Below are 21897 nucleotides of genomic sequence, written 5' to 3'. Positions count from 1 at the left end.
CCACTGTGTTTTTTCTACAAGGCCTTCACACAGCAAACAGTCAACACGATGGGTAACTTCTACCTGCCACTCACAGATACATATTTTTTATTTTTAACTAAGAGGAAATAAGAATGATTAGGAAAAGTCAGGTTTCAGTACACGCATTCATATAAAATATAGTGAAGGACGCAGCACTTGGTGAGGAGAGAACGATGAGAGGCAGTTATGAGGCTTGAGAAAAGGTGTCAGCTGTACTTTTAACATGCTTTCTCCCCCAGGTTTGCCAGTTGACCCTCCGAGCCCACAATTAGCTTCCCCCTGCCATCTACACCTCTCGACCCCTGTCCTTGTCCACCCTCTTACCCCCTTGGTCTCCCCTTGGGTCTCCAAATCCAGGCACAGCTGGTGGATGTGTGTGGGGTGGCGTTCCCCAGCCTGAAGCATCCTCCGTGGGCCTAGGGGATCTCTTGGGGGATCAGAGGCAGCAGGTCAACCCACAGGGCCCCCTGCCAGTGCTAAGACCCCATGCTTTGACAGCCAGAGAAGCAGGTGATGAGCAGCAAACCTCAGCACCTTGCAGCTTGGCAAGGTGCAAATGGACCTCCATGGGGCTTGCAAAAAGCGCTTCCCCCAGCACAGGGCTTCCCCAGTGAAAAACCTCGAGTTCCACTGAAAATGGCTTTTTTCTTCCAATTTCCCTTATCCTAAGAAAGGGCACTATTATTCCTTTCCCACCTCCCAGTTTTGTTTGCACCCTCTCCAGCAAGACACACACTTACTCCAGAGCTCCCCAGGCTGCTCCGATTCCCCTGCACTCCCCTCTGGAGGCAGGAGCACGCCGGCTGCCTGGCGCAGGCGTCCCGCTCGCTTTACGCTGGCCCGCACTCTTTATGTTGGCAGCTTATAAATTAGCAGATTGATTTTAAGCTGGCAGTGTTAACCTTCAAAACCTTTCATGCTGCATACGCTCCGGCCATCGATGAGACTTCTCCAAGCCTGGGCTTAATGGGGGTCTGTGCTCCGATGCCACCCACTGCTCGAGGCTCACGAAATCCTGGAGGTGGAAAGGGACGGGGCCAGGCCAAGGCTATTAAGGCAGGGAACCTGCTCCCCACAAGCATGTCTCACTCCATCCTTCTTCAAGCCCTGACAACATATGTGCATGTGTATGCAAGACTTCCACCCCACAAACACTGATTTTTTTTTTCCTTCTCCTTTTTTCAGATTTTCTATTTATGCTTCTGACAGCAATTCCTCGTTTTAATCTGTGGTATTGTACATTTGTACTATCAAAGTTTCAGCCGCGGCTAGGCTGTACATAAAATTATACAATTCTATATAAAGATGCAAAAAAATAATCTAAGTGGCACTCTACAATCTGCCTGGCTATCTGCTGGAAACCCTGATCGAGGAGTCCCTGCTGCTGCTGGCTCCAAGCAGGCAGACTGTTGTACAACACCGAACCCAAGCGAGCAGAATTTGCAGCGCTTGCACCTATGCTTCCCTTCCTAATTCCATTGAATTTGATGTAAACAACATAAAAATCAGACTAAAAAGCTACAAAAGTAAATAACCCAACACACACGCATACCAAGAATGAAAAAAAAAACAAAAAAAAAAACACAACACAGAGAAAAACAGTTATTTTTGTTTTATAATTAAGCAGCAGCTTCCACTAACACATCTCCATTTGGAGAAAGACTATCTTTTCAGACTTCCAACAAGTCCACCACATGGTGGGCTTTTATAACCTAGCCATAGAAAGTATGCAAATGAACAATATTTAATGCACAATATGTTAAAACAGGTTTTGTTATTTTTATGAAATCAGGAGCCTTTTCTCTCCATCTGCAGTCTCCTAGGCTTCGCATGCGATGCTTCCCGCAATGGTTTACATACATTATGATGCTTTAGAAGGAACTGTGCTTTCATTGACATCTGTAGTGAAATGTAAATGAAAAAAACAATTTGTAGCTGGGTGGCTTAGAGAAATTTCATTAGACATGTATTGTTTCGGCCAATTTTGACCCCGGTTTCTACAAAGACCCTTCCTGATGCAGTTTTCAAACCTTTTCAAAGTTGAAAAACAAGAATAAAAAAATTAATCAACCCCCCCCAATTGTACCAACGAAACCTGACATTGGTTGTTGTCTGTTGAAGCCTCAGAAAAATGACTGAAGGAAACCCGCTGTGGGGCTCCGTCTGAACTGTGATGTCTTCTCACAGCACAAATATTTCTCCACAATTAGGGCTGAAAACCAACGACCCAGACGCTATTGACAGGAAATATAGGGTGTGCCGGCACTGGCGATGCTGCCACACAGCCCGCACGCGGCTTTCACACCCACTCCGAGGCCCGTGGATAAGGATTTGTGATGCTAACCCAAGGTGAGGCTCGTGTTGCTCATCCGTGCTGATGCTGTTATCCGTGTTGTTATATTAAAGCCATGGGGAACAGACCCATCACACTGAATCATGGTGTGTTTCGGGGCAAAAAAAGCCCTGCTCAGCTTTAAAACCCTAAGCTTTAAGAAGTCTCCTGATGCTAGACTGTGCCCCAGTTTCCCTTTTATATTTTGAGGGTTTGCAATTTAATTTTCTGATTTAAAAAAAAAAAAAAAGGCTCTGTCTGCTGTTGCTTCGCAAAAAAGACCCGTAAACAGCAAGGGAACCCACTGAGGACTGACTAAACAGGAGAAACAGGAAATCTGATAACAAAAAGCTGCCCTATGCACAAAATAAACTGAAACTTCTGAAAAATACGAGCTTCTCTGTTTCAGTTAAAGCCATCAAGGCAAATTTTAACAGGTAGCAAACATTCAGCGCTGCGTGTGGTTAAGTGCAGAGCAGCTTGGTCCCCCCTCCCGCACCCCACACTCAGCTTCTCTGACAAGATAATGCCCACACGTTCTGGGCTCGGCCTGGCCTTTACCCTCCACTTGATTATCTCAGTGGAAAAACAGCCTACAGATGTCTAAAGGCAAAATGCTTCAGCGCTGTGTTTCAGCGGGACACAAGCTCCCACGCTCGGGTCTTTTGGAAATTGCCTGAGTTAGGAGATTATAAGCATCTCTCGAGCTGCAATTCACGGCACACCAAGAGACGCTTAGGTGGCTCTGATAAGGATTATTAATTACTGTGCGTAATCTCGCTCACATGCCACGCAGTGCACTGGGTCTCTCTCGCTGGCACAGGAATCAACGCCGCCGCCGCAACGCCTGTGTGTTAATTGTGCGCAGTTGAAGTGGTGTGTTTAGCTGAACTGCAAGGAAATTTAAATATTTGTGAAATACGAAGTGATATATGCCAAGGGAAAGCCCGTGCGCTCAGGCTAATTCAGCTATCGGTTCGAGGAGCCTGCCGTGTGACAAGCAGGCACACTGCGCTAGTGAGTGCAGCTAGGAACATCTGAGCAAGGTGCTTTTGCCAAACTAAATATTTGTAAATATTTATAACTATGGGGATTCCTGCATATGCTTAATGTCACTGCTTCCACTATTTATGAAAACTGCACAAATGTTCAACTGTACCTGTAGGTAGTGTTTCTGGTGCTCCTTTAGCATATATTAATATTAATAAATGTAATAGGGAAAATGTAGAGCATATCCAGCTATTTATCAATTTTCAGCTAGCTGTAAGGACTCAGCGGTGCGGTGGATTTTGCCATCACACTCCTCAATTGTCTTCAGTTCTCAAGCACGTCTACCTGGAACACACACTAACACCTTATCAGTAAGCACATTGTAAACTTCCAGCGCACAAAGAAACCTCTTTTTAAGCTATCTGGAGCTAAGAGAGTTTCTTTAGTCATCACAACAGAGGAGGCAAGGTAGTGCTCTGAAAAATCCAGCAGCCCCAGCCCAGAAGAAAGCCACGTGCCCTCCTGGGAAGCGCGTGGTGCTGACAACAAAAATCCTATTTACCGAAAAGAACGAGGACCTGTTTCATGAGGACGTGTTGCATTAGGGCTTGCACAACCACTCCTCGATTTGCTAGATGAGCAGGAAGAATTCAGATCCTTCCTGCATCCTTGTATCTCTTAGACACCACCTTATCCTCTCCTCAGAAGCCAGACACTGCTCTCTGCCCACACTCTTATTCCTTCCCATACAACAGCCATTTTAAAGGCGCTTCTGTCATTTACTTCACACGCCGTGGTAAAACTGATTAAAATCTGCAGAGCAGGAGAGGTTTTGAAGCTTCCACTATGGCTCCTAGGTCTTTATAATAGATATTTTGCATGCTTTCCCTTACTGCAATTAGTGGAAGGCAGCGTAAAACTATCTGTACCCAGACAGCTCACCCTTACTCATGAAGCTGCAGATAATCACACATGTAAGCATGGGTGAGCAACAGCTGCCTTTCCTACTGCTGATAAAACCTTGCTGTGAGCCAAAGCAGCTCAGTGCTGTGTCCACCTCCTAACTTGGATCTCAACCTAAGCCTGAGATCACCTACGGAAGGTGCCACAGCACGGTGGGACATCACCACAGGCAATAGCTTCAGAGAAGTCGTAAGGATGTACAAGTGAAGCACTGGCTTCAAACGTGACAGCTTAATGCTGGACAACACCAACAACACCCCACCGCCTTCTCAGCACCTGCTGAACACGCAGCCTTAAAGGCTGAAGCTTCAGAAAATCGTCCTCTCACCTCGCAGAGAGTGAGGCTGGGGTTTTGCTGCAAAGAGTGCTTTTACGGTAAATCATTTGCATTAAGCTTTTGGCAAATTCCTACAGCTTGGGGGGAGGTTAATTCAGATATCTGAAAGGCTTTGGAACTCAGATTCTGTAACACAGAAGGAAAATTGTAAGCGATAATCAATCTGAAAGCTGAAATAAACACACATCAAATCACCCCACAAAGAATCACAGCATATTGGTGGACAGAAAGTTTTGATGCGTTTCTGGGAGAACCTCTGCTGTTTTGGGTTATTTTAGAGCAATTTCAACGCTAGCCATTCTTTTGGCTGGGTTCTCTGCTTTGTGTCCTCTCCATCCTGTTTACTGAAGTCTCAGCCTCTTGCTTCAGTTTCAGGATTCTCTCTCTTGGCTTCATCTCTGTGGGTTTTAATTCCAAGGGCAAAGCTAGTCAGGCTGCACAGAAGATATCTTCTGGAGTACCGGAGACAAGTCAAAATTAATAGGTTGTACTGGGAGAGGAGAGGGGAAGAGTTGTGGTTTTCAGCAGAAGCCAAGTAGCAAGGGCTCCTAGATGCAAAAAAATTGAAAGCACAGCTCGGAACAAACGTCTATCACCTCTTTTCTTGGACATACCAAGAAGCGAACGTATATTCAGCACGGCCCCTTCCAGCTATCAGCCGGGCTGACGGCAGGCCGGCCCGTGCCAGAACTCCCCGCAGCCAGCCTCTCCGCACTACGCAAGAAAACAATCCTTCCCCGCTGACAGCTTCCTGGGCAAGAGACGGATCTCGGGTAGACGTATCCAACTGAGACTGTCTGGTGTTCACGTTTATGAGGCTCAAATGTCTTCAGGAAAGGGAACGAGGGCTAAGTTTCCCGATCGCCAGCCCTAGGTGAAAAGATCTCACGTTATTAGTTTGGCAGTTGTATGTGCCTATAGGCTGCTGTATCTCCGTTCCTTCCACATCCTACTACTACTCACCTCTCCCCTAAAAGGCTGAAGGTTTGTACAGCTGCTTCATCCCTCTAACTTCTGAATATCTGGAAGGCTTGTCCTAAGAACACATCTGTTTGTGCCTGTTGCTCCCTGACTGCCCCTTCAGCCTTGTTTGTACATTTTCCAGAAGCAGAGCACCTGACAGCCTAGAAAGCGGTGAGCCACATTTGTAGCACCTAACATGTTCAGTCCCTTCTCCCGTTCTTCTCTCTGAAGGTGGGGACAGACAGGCAACTCCTCTGCATTCATTCCACTGTATTTTAGATGTTGGTTTCTGAAGGTGAGGGTAAATCTGTACGCTGGGAACACGCAAGTCTGACCATGATGAAAATTGGAAGCCTTCATAAATCAGAGCTGTACAATTGTCCTGAATAAGCAGGAGCCCTTGCTGATTATGGCTATGTGAGATTTTAACCTGCCAGGAGTGATCAGACCTCAGTCCTCAGAAAAACTGTTCTGTCTTCTCCAAACTGCTTCAGGGTGCGGGGAGCGGGGGAGCTGGAATGGCAATGTTACACTAAAAGCACTGTCAGGAATAGACATGCTGGGCAAAGATCCTGTAATGGGAGAAGCTACAGGAGCTGCTGTTGGATGCCGGTCATTTCCAAGGATGAAATGTGAATAAAGAAAAGGAGAAGCATAGCTGCATCCACTGATCCACCATTCCTGGTCACCCACGTGAAGGAAGAGGAACAGAGCGACTGAACTGGTGAGCTGGCAGGCGTGAGAGGAGGGGAAGGGAAACCTCAGCTTCAACAACCGCAAAGCCCTGCACAAAGGGAGACGAGACAGGGAGGTACCTCACATCCCACCCGCTGCGAGCTGAGAAGCACCTGAACAAAAAGACTGGTGGGCAGCAAGAGCTGCTTTCGGCTGCTTCTTTGATAATACGCCTCCCAAAGAGGAAAAATAAGGCCTTAAGAGTCGATCAAGGACCAACTGCAATATGCTAATTCCGAGCAGCTTATCCTCCAGAGAAGGGCAGGGAAAAAACAGGGCGGTGGAGCAGACTGCGAAGCCCTTTTCTCTGCTAGCACCTGAAACGAGGCAGCGATAACCCAAGTGCCTCCTTCACCTGAAGGAAGGTTGCAGACTCCAAATAAATGGTCAACCTCATTTGATGCTCACGCAGGCACAGCAGAAGCATCACGTTTAAAGGTAACGTGCCACCAACTTAAATACCAAACATTTATCACCCTTACACACCATCCCCAGTTAAACAGGGAACGTAAACACGGAGATTAAGCCCCCAACATCGTTCATACTGTGTGTAGACAAGTGAGGTTATTCACAGTATGATTTACATTTTAAGTGCAACTCCATCCTCCCATACACCAGCTGAATTTTGTCAGGAGACCATATACAGTAACAGGAATTCTCAGTTTATGAATGTTAATTTAATCAGTGATGGTGTATATTAACAGGTCACCATTCCTGACATATTAGCAGGATTCACTTGGGTATTTCTTTACTCCTGCCTTGATTATCTGTGTTTTCTCTTAGAAAATCTCCCATCTATTTTTATCTAGTTCAAAAAATAAGATAAAGTAGAAAATGTAAGTGTGAACTGCAAATACTCTTTTTTATTTTTATTTTCCCTGCTGTTTATTTCAAAATCCTAACTTGAATAGAAACCATAAGGTCTTTAGCTTTAAAAATAAAAATATCAGTGTGCCTCATGCTATACCAGGAGGCAAACGCATGCTACAAAGGGTAAAAGAACACCAACTTAACCACTTCAAAAGTTGTTTGGACTCCACTGCAAAAAACAAACATGTGCTATCCAGTAAGCAAGATCCTCTGTCTATTTGTCAGCCAGTGAACTCTGCCATTTCTGCCGCTTACGTCAGACAGGCAGCCTTCAGAATACCCAGGAGTCAGCCCAACTTCAGTCCAACTTCAGATTAAGTAGCACAAAAATGCATCATGTGAGGTCTTTCCTGGGCAAGGGGCTTCAGCGAAGACACGTGGAGCAGCTGAGCTCACAGGGCAACAGGCTTCTCACCTCCTGCTGCTGCCAAGCCTGAAAGACCTCGTGTTCTGCTGGAAAGCTGGGAACCCCTAGATGAAGGACAGGGGTAAAGGTGCAAGGAGCACAAGGCTCGCTGGACCAGCCAACTCCATGGACACCAGTGCATGGTTTCACGGGAGGAAAGCCACCAAGTCCACCCTGCTGTAGTGAGATCTGTGATTTCAATTTTGACTGCAGTTTTTGGGATGCGTCTCGTAAAGCCGGGAAAATCTGGAGTTCTCATTCTGCTCCTTCCACCCAGCAAACAGCGGTCCATCTTCTGAGAAGCCAAAAGAAAACATTTCTTTTGCCACTTAAAGGAAATCCTTTCAGTAGGCCTGTAGGGACGACTGCAGACAACCCTCCTGGTTGAGCAATCCAGCTTCAGTCCAGAAACCACCAATGCTTCTTAGGGAGAAGCCCAGATTCTGCTGCATGGCTTTGTATCCAGCTGAGATCCGGGGCTTACAAGCATCCATGCTGCTATATGCATTTGCTGACATTTATCCACACCTCTGCATGCAGATCTGCCCTCTCCCTTCCCCAAAAGAGTCTTGACTTTGAGCATGAGGAAAGTCACCCCCAACCTTCAAAGACAGCAAACGCTCTGATCTTGCAAAGCTTTCCCCGGGGCTATTTCCATCAGAAGTTAAGTTTTGCAGGATACAGGTCTAAGTCTTTCAGGCCACGGAGTCAGCTACGTGCACCAGAAAAACAAGAGAAGGTCACTGACAAGAGGAAGCCATCTAGAAATAGCAAGAGAGCTCTGCGCGACGAATTCAGGTAGTAACAAGGCACAAAATGTTCAGTCTGTTTTTCCCACTGCCTGTACCCAGCTGCAGTTCTCTAAGATGAATAGCCCTGTCATGTCAGAGCGCAGAGGCAGACACCTGGTATCTCCGGGCTTTTTAAGTTTCTCTTGAAAGCGATGCAAACCGCCAGGAACAGGCGCTCTGCAGAACAGAGCCACGGAGCTGAGCCGAGGGAGTCTGGCTGCAGGGGGGCAGGACGGGCAGAGAAAATGGGCTCAGCAGGGCATGGGGGTGTTACATCCAGGCTTGCACTTCCAGAGCACAACGTGAGCAGCAGAACAGAGGGCAAGGGGCAGCAGCGAGGCAGGACAAGCCTCTTCTGCAGCCCCAGCTCCAAGGTGCTGCCTTCAGCATCCCCAGCCCAGGGGCACGGGGAAGGAGCCACCCGCACAGCTGCGAGGCGGACACAGATGACACCAACCGTGTCAGCAGGTTCCTAGCACACAGATTTTTTCCCATTCAGAAAGCAAGAAGCAATGCAGTGCAGAGAGGCCACCAAGAAGGGACTCTGGGTGCTATATTCCCATCCTGAAAGCAGCCATGCTGAAAGCTAACGTGACCTGTGGCCAGGCAGCTCTCCTGCGAGCAAACCAAGCACTGCAAGAGCAGGTGCCTCCAAAGGAGAGCAAAGAGCAGTTTCTTACTACAGCATCAACGTGACTCGCACGAAAGCAGTCTTCCATTTTATTTCTATGTTATTCACAGCACTGCAAAATCTGCCCAGAAGATTCCCTGCAAGACCTCAAACCAAAATAAGGAACGGCCCGAGTTTCATCCCATGTCTCTGAAAAACGAGCTTAGGTACTAACAGCTTAGATGCGTTACCTCCCCTCAATCAGCCCGAAAGCTGTGCTGATGAAAAACATGTCAATTGCAAACAGCAAAAACAAAACCATCTCCTCATGCTTTATCTGAATGTTGCTATATATAAAGCCAATGTCTGAAAACATTCCACATATTTTTATTTACTGGCATAAAGCCACTAAGCAGCACAAGCATACTGTTTAACGTAGGAATTTTTTTCTCTGTTAACAAAAAGAAAACAACTTCAGCATCACTCCTCGATGAGCACTGCTACAGAGCTCCCTGCTCTGCGTGCTGCTGCTGCTGCTCACACGTGCCCCATGCCTCCCCTGCCCATCCTATGTACACTGCACAAGCGGCATGGCACTCTGCTACTGATGCACACAGATATTCTTCTCTCTGCCCAATGGAAAAAAAAAAAAGAGGAATAGCATTGCGTGACAGAATTAGCATCTTTGCATGCCTCCGGGTTAAGATTTCAGGCCCGCAAGGAGCTGCGAGGCTTAGCTGCTCTCCTGTTGCTGTCCCACCGCCACCAGGACACCTCTGGTGTCTGCTGTCATGTGTTAATGCTGACGTGCGTCAGCATCCTGAATAAGTTTCCGGCTTCAGCTATAAAACAGCCAGAGCTCCTAGGAGCCCTGCTCCGAACTCGGGCAGCGCAGAGGCAGCGGGATTAACCGCATTACCCACCGGGCGCGTCGCTGCTCCGCTGAGCTCACGGCGCCCGAGGTGCCTCTAGCGCTGCCAAAGTGCATCTCCTGCCCCTCTTCAATCATCTCCCCTCCAGCCGTTGACCAGAAGGCAAATGGAAAAGCTTTTGGTAACTTCCAGCTGATCTTGGCCGGGAATCAGTGACTCACAAAGGAAAAAATTCACTGCCGATTCCTTCGCAATCAAAGGTCAAGCAGAGCTCACGCTGGAACCTGCAGAGAGGCTTTCCACGGTCTCACCGGCAACGGCCCGGGCGCCAGGCTCCTTATTCCATCCTTGTTTTTGTTTAGGAAGGCAGATTTGAAGGCTATAAATATTGTTGCACATCTGGCGAGGCACGCCTCAGTGGAAAATCTGTTTCACTGAAGGTAAGCGCCTGCGCTGGAGACGAGCACTTGTCTATCTGCAGCCAGCCCGCAGCAGCCTCCGGTACACAACAGCCCCGGCTTCCTCTCGCGCTCTGCTTTCAGATGTCAAGTCTCAGCAATTTGCAAAGCTGTGCTGTAGTTGTGAAAGACAGTTTTCTGTATTTCCATATGGTGTGAAGTCTTCATAAGGCTCAGCTTATTTTCCCTAAACATGTCAGAGTTTTCGCGTTGCTCCCCGTGCGCGATGATCCCGCTCCCTCGGCGTGCCGAGCTCTTACCACGTCCAGTCGGCTTCCCTTCCACAAATACCACTTCGCTCCCAGCCTGCTTCTCCAGATTGCACCATCTTCCAGGATTTGCCACCTTCACATGGAGACCGTTTCTTCCAAAAATGCAATTTCTGCTCAGATGCAAGCAGCTGATGATTTTCTGTGAGAGCAAGGACCGACGGGGGGACGAGGGACGGGATGGCATGCGCAGCCAGAAGGATGGTGACCACCTGCCTGCTCCCCATGCACTGGATCAGACGATTAAAACTGGGCTGCTGGAATAAACCCAAGGGCTGGAAAATACCAAAACTTCAGATTTCAATAGGAAAAAGTTATCTACCGGAACAGAAAATCAGAAAGATATGCCAGCATTTTTTTTTTTCAAGCCAAATTTCATTTACTTAAAAAAAGAACCTAAAATGTTTCTTACAGCACTGCTTTGTTTGGGGAGGGGTGGGAGGGAGAGAGATTCCCCCACCCCCTCAGCCCCCATCTGAGTCAGAACGGTTTCTCTGTTCACACCAGCAGCATAGTAAAAATAGAAAGAAAAAACACAAAACGTGATTACTGTTGTACTAGCTAAGGGTTTAACACTTAAAACCAGAAAGTGCTTCAGCATCTTCACAGTGCTGCGTGCTGTAAGGTAGCCATGCCAGCTGTACTTCTCTCTGTCCCAAACCCAGAATCTTCCTCCTTTGGGTACAAGAGCTGCTTCAGAAATGCATCAAAACCCTTTTTACCTTCACCCATACCCCATATGCGTGTGCCCAGCCACTGTCAACCAAACTGTTCAACATCTGTAAGAACGAGAGTGCAAAGGTACTGAAACACAAACGCCTTGCCGAAACAGAGATCCAATGCAGCATTTCCTCTGGTGGCTCTCCTGCGATATCCAAAATATCCTTACTGTCTAGGGACCTAGCAAAAGGTTTGAGAAACAGGAATGAGACAGGGTAAAGTGCAGAAATTACTGCTCAAGGACAGAAACTGATGAACAAACAAATGCTTTGCGCTTCTTGATTAAAATGCTGGATGCTAGGCAGTAATGAGGAAAGCCAAATTAATTGATTCTAGGTAGTGTTGCCTAGGTATGCAAAATAGGAAGATGCAGAAATTCTCCCCCCTTCGCAGAAATAGTTTACCAAGCAATTTTAGAATTTAATAATAGGAGTAACAAAGCTCCTGGTCATTTCCAAGGAGTCCTTGGAAATGCTAGGGAGAAAGTAAAAACCTGCCATTTTGTTTGATCAGTAAGTTTAGAACTTCATTGAAAATTTTTGGTTTGTTTCATTCGATTTTGAGGTTGTTCTGGCACGGAGAATTCTGACAGAGCTGCAGCAGTTTTTCATAAAGCATGCAAGTTTGCAAGATGCACAATCACACCTTGCAATAGCTGATGGTTTACTTTCTGAATCAAAAAAAAAAACAACGTCAGGCAAGACGTTGAAAACGTTTGAGAATTAGAACTGCAGTGAAGCACACTGCAAGCTCACTCCAGCCAAACTTACTCTGGTCAACAGCTGCTATGTGTAATCTGAACAGAAATCTGGGCAAGTTTGGGTTCTCAGGCCTTTCCTCACCCAAAGTAAGACTTTGTAGCTACCTGAAGAGGAAACTTGGGAATATAATTTTGTACAAGGTGATGGACACCTTCATTACAATCATTACACATTCATTACCCCACATTACAACTCTCAGGCTATGAAACAACTTTTTCATTTGAAGAATCTCAGGACTGTAACGTTCAATAAACTATTCCTGTACCTTGAACAGTTTGCTTTGGGGACAAGAGACTAACAAAATTCTGCGCCTCCTCAGTGACACCGTAAGCAATCATCTACCTGATCCTGAGCATCACGAATCTGCCGTTTCCCTCTCAGAGCTAACCCAAAAATTCAGTGTGAGTAACCAGGAAAGATCATAAGCTGCAGCCCTGTCTTGTGTCTCTGTTAAAAATACCATGGTCCAGAACCGCTCTGCAACAATCCCTTAGACCCGCAGTCGTCATCTGTACTAGCATTTAGGTCTTATTGACATTTCCTGGGATTCGTTTGTAGTTTCCTTTGAAAACAAATGGAAAAGTAACTCCATTTACCGAACATTTTTTTTTCAAAATGTTGCTCACCCATGGCAACTTGAACATATCACATCAACTTTCTCCAGCACTGTTCTGCCTGAGCAGGAACCCACCCATCTCCTGCAGCTCTCAGCAGCTGCCTGCCTACCCCTCAGCAGCTTTTCCTGCTCCTCCGCACACCAGAGACCAGCCCAGCCACAGTAGATCTGCTTGGGACACAGATTTGAGTGCTGTGCACTCCCAGTCTACAGCACTAAAAGCAGATGAGGACAGAAGCAGCGGGAAGGTCCTTCTTGACCCAGGGTGCAGGGACACGAACCGCATACCCCAGTGAGCTGATTTTTCAAAATTCATATGAATTCCCCCAAAAAGCGCTCTGCAGCTTCATTCAGGACCACTTCTATACTGAATTTCACATCTCAACCCCTAATGCTCCACTCACGTGGGATTGGATTTTTATTTATTTGCTTTAATATTCGCTCCCCTTCTCCCCTCCCACCCCATTTTTCATGAGCCATAAAGCAGCTGAACAGCTCTGAGTTCAGAGTCCAAATATGAGGTTATAAATTTTAGCTCTCTGGACAAAGTAACAGCCTCACTGCACCTACAGTTGCTGCACTGAGTGCAGTTCCCCATTTACAAAAGTCAGTGGCCAAGGAGCTGGCAAATCCAGCAGACAGCCAAATGCAGGCTGACTTACGAACACAAACACAGGAAGTAAAGTTTTCACAAAAAATTACATCATAATTACACAGTAGCATGGTCTGGAGTTTATTTTATTTGTGATATATCATGGGATTGTTGAAATAACGGGCCATTTTTAAAGAAAATCTGGGTTAAAATGACATGCTCACTATTGCGGATCACCTTTCAGGTCATCATCCTTTTCTGTACAGGATTACTTCATTCCTATTTTAAGTTTTTCATCCAGCCAGTCTTACACATCAGAGGAACAACTTCATTACCTAATGATCTAGATATACCATGCTATCTGGCTGCTCAAAATCAGATCTTGCTTTGCTTCTAATGCAGACTTTACCAGAATCAGTCATAACTTCAATGTAAAAGAGAGCCACAATGTTCCTGTCATATGTACTTTGAGGTTGTCTGTTAAATACAATGGTCCTGTCTTATTTTCAAAGACAAGTATCTAAAGAAATGTGAAATTATAATTAAATAATAGAAATATCTGTCATAGAGACTTCGTGTATTTACCTCCTAAATGCGCTGTGTGAACCACAAATGCAGTGAACTGACCTTGTGTTACTTGTGCACAAAAGCACGTGTGCAGGCACGTGTGAAGAGATACACATCTACAAATATATATGCATACACACACACACCTTCCCACCCCTCTGTCCTAAAGAGAGCAGGCTGGAGGACCCACACAGGCACAGACATTTGCTGTTAATCTGCCTTCAAACGGCATCTATTCTTGCACGCCCAGGCTAATAACTCTGTTTGAGAAGTCTGTAAATAATACAACATTAACTTTTAATCCTATCTTCCCCGCTCCAGCATATATTTTGTATTAAAAACGGAAAGTTATATAAGGTTGAATTGAGGTTGCTTTTTAATATTACATTAACACTATTTACCATGTGCCGTGCTAATCCCCCTTTGAAAAGAGAGCATATTAGCAATTCCGAAAGCTTATGTTACCATAGCAATAGTCTATCACTGTGAAATATTTATATAATGTCTAACATTTTCACTATGCAACAGCCATCTTCCGAACTGCACTTCCTACTTATCCTCCCGTGTGCTAGGTTTCCTCCTGGCCCCAGCCAGCAGCTAACCTACATGCGGAGCTGGGGGCGCCTCGGGGCGTGCAGACCCTCCTGCGCCCTCCGCGTCTGGTTTTCCTGTTCCTGCAGAGACATCGAGCTCCCAACACCACCAGCATATATCCCCTGAGCAGCTTATATGTCATTCTAGTCCCAAATACGTGATATTAGCAACGGGTGGCCTGAAAGCCCTCCTGGGTGGTTAAATGCTACAGTCATCAGGCTATATAAATGTCCCAAACCCAGATGCAGGTTCTGCAGACGGGTGGATATGGCTTAACGTGGCACTGGCTTACCTTGCTTCCTCTCCTCCACGTCATCCCCCTTTAAATCTTGGTGCTCCCGTCCCTTTAGTAAAGACCATTCGCTAACCAGGTTTCTGAGCCCCAAACCCAATCCACCTGTGCGTCCCCTCCCACAGCAGGGCTGCCCATCACTTACTTTGATGTGCTCGTGCAGCTGGGCCTCGTGCTGCCGGGAGAGCTGCTCGTGCTGCCGCTGGAATTCGGCAATGAGGATCTGCCGCTGGATCTGCTGCTTCTGCTTGAGCGCCAGGAGCTCCTGCTGGAGCTGCTGCTCTCGGAGGGTCGGCTCCGTCACGGGCATGGAGAACTGGTGGTCCAAGCGCAGGTCCATCGGGACTGAGGTCGGTGCAACTTGCAAGGGCAGTGCTGTGGTCACATCAACTGCAAAGGGAAAACACAACGGGGATTTACTTTTTATTCTGTTCCTGAAGGTCTTTGCTGGACGCGCTGGATTGAGCTAAGAATAGCACTTGTTAAACTCACACCCTGCTTTTTAAACAGCTAAAAGCACCAAGCAGTCAAAGTTCAAGCAGCTTTCCTCCAACCACCATCTCCTATAAATATGTGCATTGTTGAAAGGCAAAAGAACTTCAATGAATCGCACGTGACCTTCTTGATGTCATTCCAAGCCTGTGTATTCAAAACACACATCTCCATTCCTCTCTTCTAGCATCACTTGAAACGAGAAGGATAAATATTAATCTGAGCCTTCACGGCGAAGATCAATCTTGTCTAACAACTGGTAGAATCCAAAGGTCAGGACTGTGATGGTTTTGTGCTTAAAAAAAAAAATTACACAAAAAAACCACTACATGCCGTATTCTTTATTTATCCTTCTATGACCAGGTTGGATGAGGCCCTGGGCAACTTGGTCTAGCGGGCAGCATCCCTGCCAACACCACGGGGTGGAACTGGGTGACCTGGAAGGTCCCTTCCAGCCCAAGCTGTTCTATGAATCTTTACAGGAATTTCAGGAAAAATTTGTTCCAGCCCCACCAGGAACATGAGACATCTGCTGAGGGAAGGAAAAAGGAAAACCACCACCTTGACTGTCTGCGCAGTGAAAATCAGTTCTTTGCTTACACAAACAGCATCTCCCTGAAGACAAGGAGCTTGTCATAACTTCATCAGGGACCGACATCTATGAAAAATAACTTTGCAATAAAACTCAGCTCAATCCTGCTAAAAAACATTACTGTCATCCCATGAATGACTGCACGTTTCTAACTCCACCAGAAGGACAGTTCTGGGTTTCATGTCAGCTCTGTACTTTTGCCATGTTTCACACCTTGCTTTGTAGGGCAATCACTTTAAAACCCTTCTGACACCTCTGAATGAGCATCACGTGTTAAAAAACAAAGATGCTGACTCTTCAAAAACATTAAGCTTCAAGAAAAATGGAAAATAAAGTGCATGTGTTTTGAGTTTTTTTGGTTGGTTTGCATTATTTTGGTTGGGGCTCAGTTCTTTGGGGTCACCTGGAGCGACGTGAAAATGGTCCAAAGTAAAGGAGGACGCGGTGCTGCAGGTGGCACGGGGCAGCGGGCACAGCAGCCACCACGTTACCGTCACCCCGCCGCACTGGTGGCGTGCCACAAACGCCCACACGCAGCCTTACCAGCTCAACCCATTAGTGTGCTAAACCCTACTCCGACTCTAAAAGAAAGGGTTTTAATCGGGTTTTCCCCCCGGTGCTATCAATATGTTTACTTTTGCCAGTAATTGAGCAAGGCGTAAAAAGCTGATGCTGGGAAAAGCTGCGGCTAAACTGAGAGGCAGGCAGCAAAAATAAAAGCGGAGTAATTCTGAGCGATCTGGGGTGCCTGGGAAGGTGGCAAAACCCATCGCCCCAAAGCCAAGGGCATGGCCACAACGTAGGGATGGGGACCTCGGCCATGCCCACCGGGAAGGAACTGTCGTGTCCTGCTCACCTCCTGCCTTTTTACCGAAGACAAGTGGGTATTTAAGAAGTGCAGCACTGCTGAAGCTGAAGGGGTGGAAATTCACGTACCAAGGGATGAATGTAGAAATTCTGCTCAGTCTACACAAAATGGGTTTCATGGAGAACACTGCTTCTTCTACAGCAGAATAATATAGTTTGGAAGAGGAAACAGAAAGCACAGCAAAAAAATAATCATTGCTTTTATTAGAGAATACAGCTGGGGGGGTCTTAGGGACACAAAATGATCTGAACCAAACTCCTAACACTTGTAGCCACACGTACCGTGTCCTCCTGCCCGGCCCAGTGCCCTGCCAGCTCCCAGCCCACTGCATCGGCTGCTTCCCAGCACCTTTCACCACCCAACGCCGAACCAAATAGCCAAATTCGAGCAGCCAAGTTCAGCTTCACAGGCCAAATTCAGCTCCAGAGGCCGGGTCACAGGCATGTGGGGTGTGTGCAGAAAGCTCCACAGGCTCCCGCACCGTGCCTTGGGAACGGAGCTGGGCTCGTGCAGAGGAGGAGGAGGAGGAGACTTTTCTCAGATGGAAGTATTTGCTGCAAAAGGTCAGATTGCTGGAAGTGTTGCTATTATGCAACCCACGGGTTCTCCCCTCCGCTTCCCCATTGTTTTCCTTCCTGTGTCCTTGTCCCCGGGGGCTCTCCCCCGCACTGCAGCCTGGTGCACCAAACACCTCCGCCTGCAGAAACCCCCCAAATGGGGAGATCCCAACTCCTCCTTGGAAACCGGGATCAGATTTGGTTTGTGAAGTCCTCCAGAGTAATGGAGGAGTGTTTGGGGTTTGGAATGTTTGGGCACGAGCTGTGACCTGAGAAAACACCTGGCTGTCCCCCGCACCGTGTGAAACGGGCTGTGGCCTGGGAAAGTACCAGAGGAAAGTTCCCATGCTACCCAAAGTCCCGTCCCCACGCTGGATCTAGGTGGAAAAATGCACGAAATAACAGGTTTTTGCAAGTATTTGCACAGAACCAAATAAAATAAAAAGCCAAACAAGCCATTTAGCCTTCAAAAATGTGATGCGCTGTGGCTATCCAAAATCCAGTTTAACCACCTGCATCTAAACATTACAGAGATCACACCCCGAGTCTTACAGCGTGAACACGGTCCTGAGCCACCTCGCCAGCCGGGAGCAGGGACACCCCAAAAGTCCCCTAATAATTTAATGCAACTTCACAGTCCCCAAAGCCGGAGAGCTCGAAACAGTTAACCCGGGAGGATCGTAAGCCATGAGTCAGTACAGCAAACAACGCGGTGGTCTTTGTGAATCACCAGCTTTTGACACGCCTGGGCTGCTGCAGGAAGATTGCTGAGCACCTGGCACTGACGTCTCCCCTCTTTACAACCACGGACTAAAGAGCTACCAGCACAAAGGTGGCAGCCGCTCGCTCGGGCTTCCCAGTTTGCCGGGTAAATGTGGTTATCTTCGCTGCACAAGGCTGAACCTGTCAGCCTTACTTAGCCTGAACGCAGTTTTCCTTGAAATGTGCACGCGTTTTCCTACAGACACCTTTGAGCCAAGTACCGTGTTTCCTAAAGCAGAAAATAAAAGCTTTTACCATGTTGGAATAAAAACGAATTTTGGCCAGAAGGAACACGTTACTGCAGCCCTGCAGGAGCGGTATGGGAACCGGGAGCTCGAGTTGTGCCCTGTGATAAATTTCTCCCCTTTTACCCTGTAACAAGAGCCGTGACTTTCGCAGCGCTGGAGAAGAAAGCCAGCTAATATTCCTGAGAAAACTCGACGAACCTCACGTTTCCTGTGCCGGGTTACGGGCAGCAGAGCGACTAATCCCCCCGAAAAGCCCGGCGCTGCGGCACAGCGCGCCAGCTGCGGGGACCGAGCCACAATTCCCATTCATTGTCTGCGCGCGGGGTGCGTCATCCCTGACTCGTACTATTTCGGTCTCAAAAAACTCTTCGAAATGCCATGAGTTCCCAACAGAAGCAGCGAGTGCTGCTGACCTACAGGGCCCTCCCGAAAACAATAAAACCTTCTCTACTTAATGAACACATCATCAAAACAAAAAAGCCTGTATTCTTATGAATATTTTATGGTAGACTAGAAAATTGCTTTTATAGGTTCTGCCTTGAGAACATATTAATACAATCAGATTCATGACGTTAGCAAAAGCACAAAGACTATATTCAGAGTTTTAATGAGAAATGCCAAACCCATGAATTAGAAGACAAGATCTCAATTATGAATAATAAACTATCGCATGCTCACCCGGCCCCTTCCATCACTGCAGGAACATAAGGAAAAAAAACAGGAGGAATTATTACTATTTCTTTTAACCTAGGCACGTAGGAATTTTTTTCACGGTTCAGTTCCCATTATTTTTACACTAAGTTGGAAACAGTCTGATGGTTTTCCCTCCCCAGATAAATAAAACATGGCCATGCATCAAAGACTGCCTGCTTGCTGTACGTTAATTAAGACCTCAAGCATTCTGGCCCTCATTGATTGTAGGCACGTAGTGGCCTCATGGCTGAGATTGTAAATTTGACATCTCGCAGCTTGTCCATAACATCACCCAGTGGAAGTCATCTATCGGCTAAATACACTTGCTGTAATGAACTGATGATCTCCAACATCACATAATGCAAGGGCGCGTTCCCTACGAAAAATGTTTGGCATTAAAATCATCTCACATCAAGGCTGCAGATAAATACGTTACCGGAGAGCCATACGTGGTACTGCCCTGTAACAAAACAAAACAAAACAAAAAACTTCTCTGCAAGTACTGAGAATTTTGGAAGGGATTAGAAGAAGGTGACGCTACTTAAATATGCACTTGTGTTATTTAAATAAGGCTAACAGCAATAGCTGTATTTTCTCCCCTTCTCCGACACAGCATTTTCATGAAAGTCCTTAAAAGACCGAAAAATAGAAGGATTCAGTCCTGAAAGTACACTGAAACGTACAAGATTTCAGTATGTTGGGGACACGGGACTTTTGAAAACAGATTTCAATTCAAGTCTCCTGTCGGCAGAACCTCTACTTCAGCTGAACTTGAAAACCGTTTCCCAAACAAGTTCTTTAAAAACCCAACAGGGGAGGCTTTCCTCGTTCAAGTCCAACAGCGCAGCGCCCTGCACACACCACCTCCTGCTGGGGGGCCGAGCTGGCACCCCAACCCCAGCCCCCAGGAGGAAGGCAGGCAGCACCCCCATCCCATCCCAGCAGCAGACAAACTTTGGACCTACCACCACGTGCCCCAAAATGCCAGCGTTTCAGCTCCAACAGCCACGGGGGTGCCTGTGCCTGAGCGTCCCCGGGCAGCGCTGTCCAGAAAGCATCGACTCAGCTTCTCCCCCCGTCTCCCATCCTCCCCGCACTTGGGCTTTATTTCCAACTAATGAGTTTGCTTTCTAATTACTGCCGTGCCGGCGCTGCCCTCCAGCCAGATTCTGCCAATAGCAGAACAGCGAAAGAAAAAAAAAAAAAAAAAAAAAAAAAGAGGAAGGAAAGAAAAAAAAACAAAAAGCAAAACCGAGAGACCACGCTCTGCATCCGCAGCCTGACGCTCGCTGCCATCCCAGCACCAACCCTCGGGATCCGAGCAGGGCTTGATCGTGGTGCACCGAGCAGCAGCTCCTCCTGATGCTGCCGGGAGAGCGGACACGTGCAGGGACCTCCCCCTGAGCCTTATTTTCAGCCACTTTCATCGCTGGGCAGGAGCGAAAATAGCGCGCGTCGAGGCGGCTCGTCCCGCCTGCCTGATTTCCTGGGGGCTGCCCTGCTGCACGGGGGGCTGCCGGCTCCGCCAAGCCTTCCAGCGCGGCTCCTCGTTGACAAAATGACTTGTGGGTGGCAGGAGCGTGTCACTTACAGCACGCACGCCGCACAGCGGGGAGGCTTCAGCGCCGTGCTCAGTGGTTCCTCGAGGCGCCGCCGCGTTCCCTCGCCTCGACGTGGAGCCACCGCGCGCGGCCGCATCCCCAGGCACGCCGGGCTCCGCTTCCCAAAATGTCACAAGTCGCCCAAACGCGAGGAGACGGTGAGATCAGAGCTATTAATAGAAACGAGCTACTGCAGTATCTGACTGCAGCGCCGGGATAAAAGCAGCGTGTTTGTGTGTAAACCGTAACGGAGCGGCCGAGGGACGCACCGCGGCGCCCTCAGAGCGCCTGGGAGAGACGCAGTGGGTTTTAACCTGCAACACACTCTTCCCAACGGGCTGCCCCGAAGATTGGTGGTATTTCCCCAGAAATTAATAGCTGAGGGAGAGAAACAACAGCTCGATGGGTTGCCGTACCCACTGAGTCTGGTCTCTAGGCACGTGCCCAGCCAGAAGCCACCCGGTGGTGGGAACAGGGGGCTCGGCTGGTGGCACACATTGTTGGACACCCACCTCTGTGACACGACTCCCCTCCACGGGGCCAGGCCAGCAATCTGTCCGAGCAGCTCTGTGAGAACAAGAAAGCTGCCTGCCGGGTCACCAGACCTGGCCCGGGGCGTTTGGGATATCTACCAGATGATATCTGGTAGCAGGAAGGCTTTCCAAATCTGGAAAGCGCGGAGCATGTGATTGCATCGAGTGTGTTAAAACAAAGAAGGTTTTGACCCCCACTTAAAAAAAAAAAAACAAAACAACAAAAAGCCACCCCCCTCGTCCACGTGTAGGAAGGGCAGGTCCTCGCAGCAGGGACGGAGCCATCCCTGAAAAGCAGGCGGCTCGGTACGCCAGCGCTGCCATTATTTTTGCAGGGCTGCGTGGGTGAATGCAAATGCAGCCCCAATCCTTCCCTCGGCGCACCAGCTACGAGTAAACAGCAGCTGAGATTTCCTACGAGCACCACACATGCTGCAGTTCAGCAAGGGCTGGAGTCATTCCCCGCGCTGAGAACATTTCACGCGGCATGAATGGGAGCCGAAATTAATCATCCCATCAGCCATTGAAACACATCGTGAGGCACCGCACCGTAGGCAACAGATGGAGTTTTAAATGTCACTCACTCATTCATCGCACAGAAACTTTCTTCTGATTACTACCGAGACCTGGAGACACGAGCAGGGCACGCCGATCCTGGATTTCCAGGACCAACTTTGCTGATCCCGATCCCTCCGCCCGCAGACGTGGCACTGACACGTGTCAGAAGCCCGAGGGAGGTCTGCGTGCACGTTTTATTCATGATGGTAAGGAAACTAAAACTTGAAGGCCAGT

At 47.8% G+C, this 21897-nt stretch overlaps 1 protein-coding gene across 21 annotated transcripts in view; it reads right to left on the bottom strand.

Moving 5' to 3' along the window:
• Positions 1-21897, bottom strand: part of HDAC4 (histone deacetylase 4) — a 233279-nt gene that overhangs the window by 103248 nt on the left and 108134 nt on the right. For 20 of the 21 annotated variants that reach the window (XM_027461718.3, XM_027461717.3, XM_072041163.1 and 17 more), the window contains one exon: positions 14905-15149. In XM_027461718.3, the coding sequence (XP_027317519.1) occupies positions 14905-15149 (245 nt within the window). Of the gene's footprint in view, positions 1-14904; positions 15150-19936; positions 19956-21897 lie in introns of those variants that run through there. The other variant, XM_072041165.1, reaches the window with a different exon arrangement.

Source organism: Anas platyrhynchos, chromosome 7 (genome assembly GCF_047663525.1).
Source record: "Anas platyrhynchos isolate ZD024472 breed Pekin duck chromosome 7, IASCAAS_PekinDuck_T2T, whole genome shotgun sequence".
NCBI lineage: Eukaryota > Metazoa > Chordata > Aves > Anseriformes > Anatidae > Anas > Anas platyrhynchos.
This window is presented reverse-complemented; position numbering and strand designations above follow the sequence as displayed.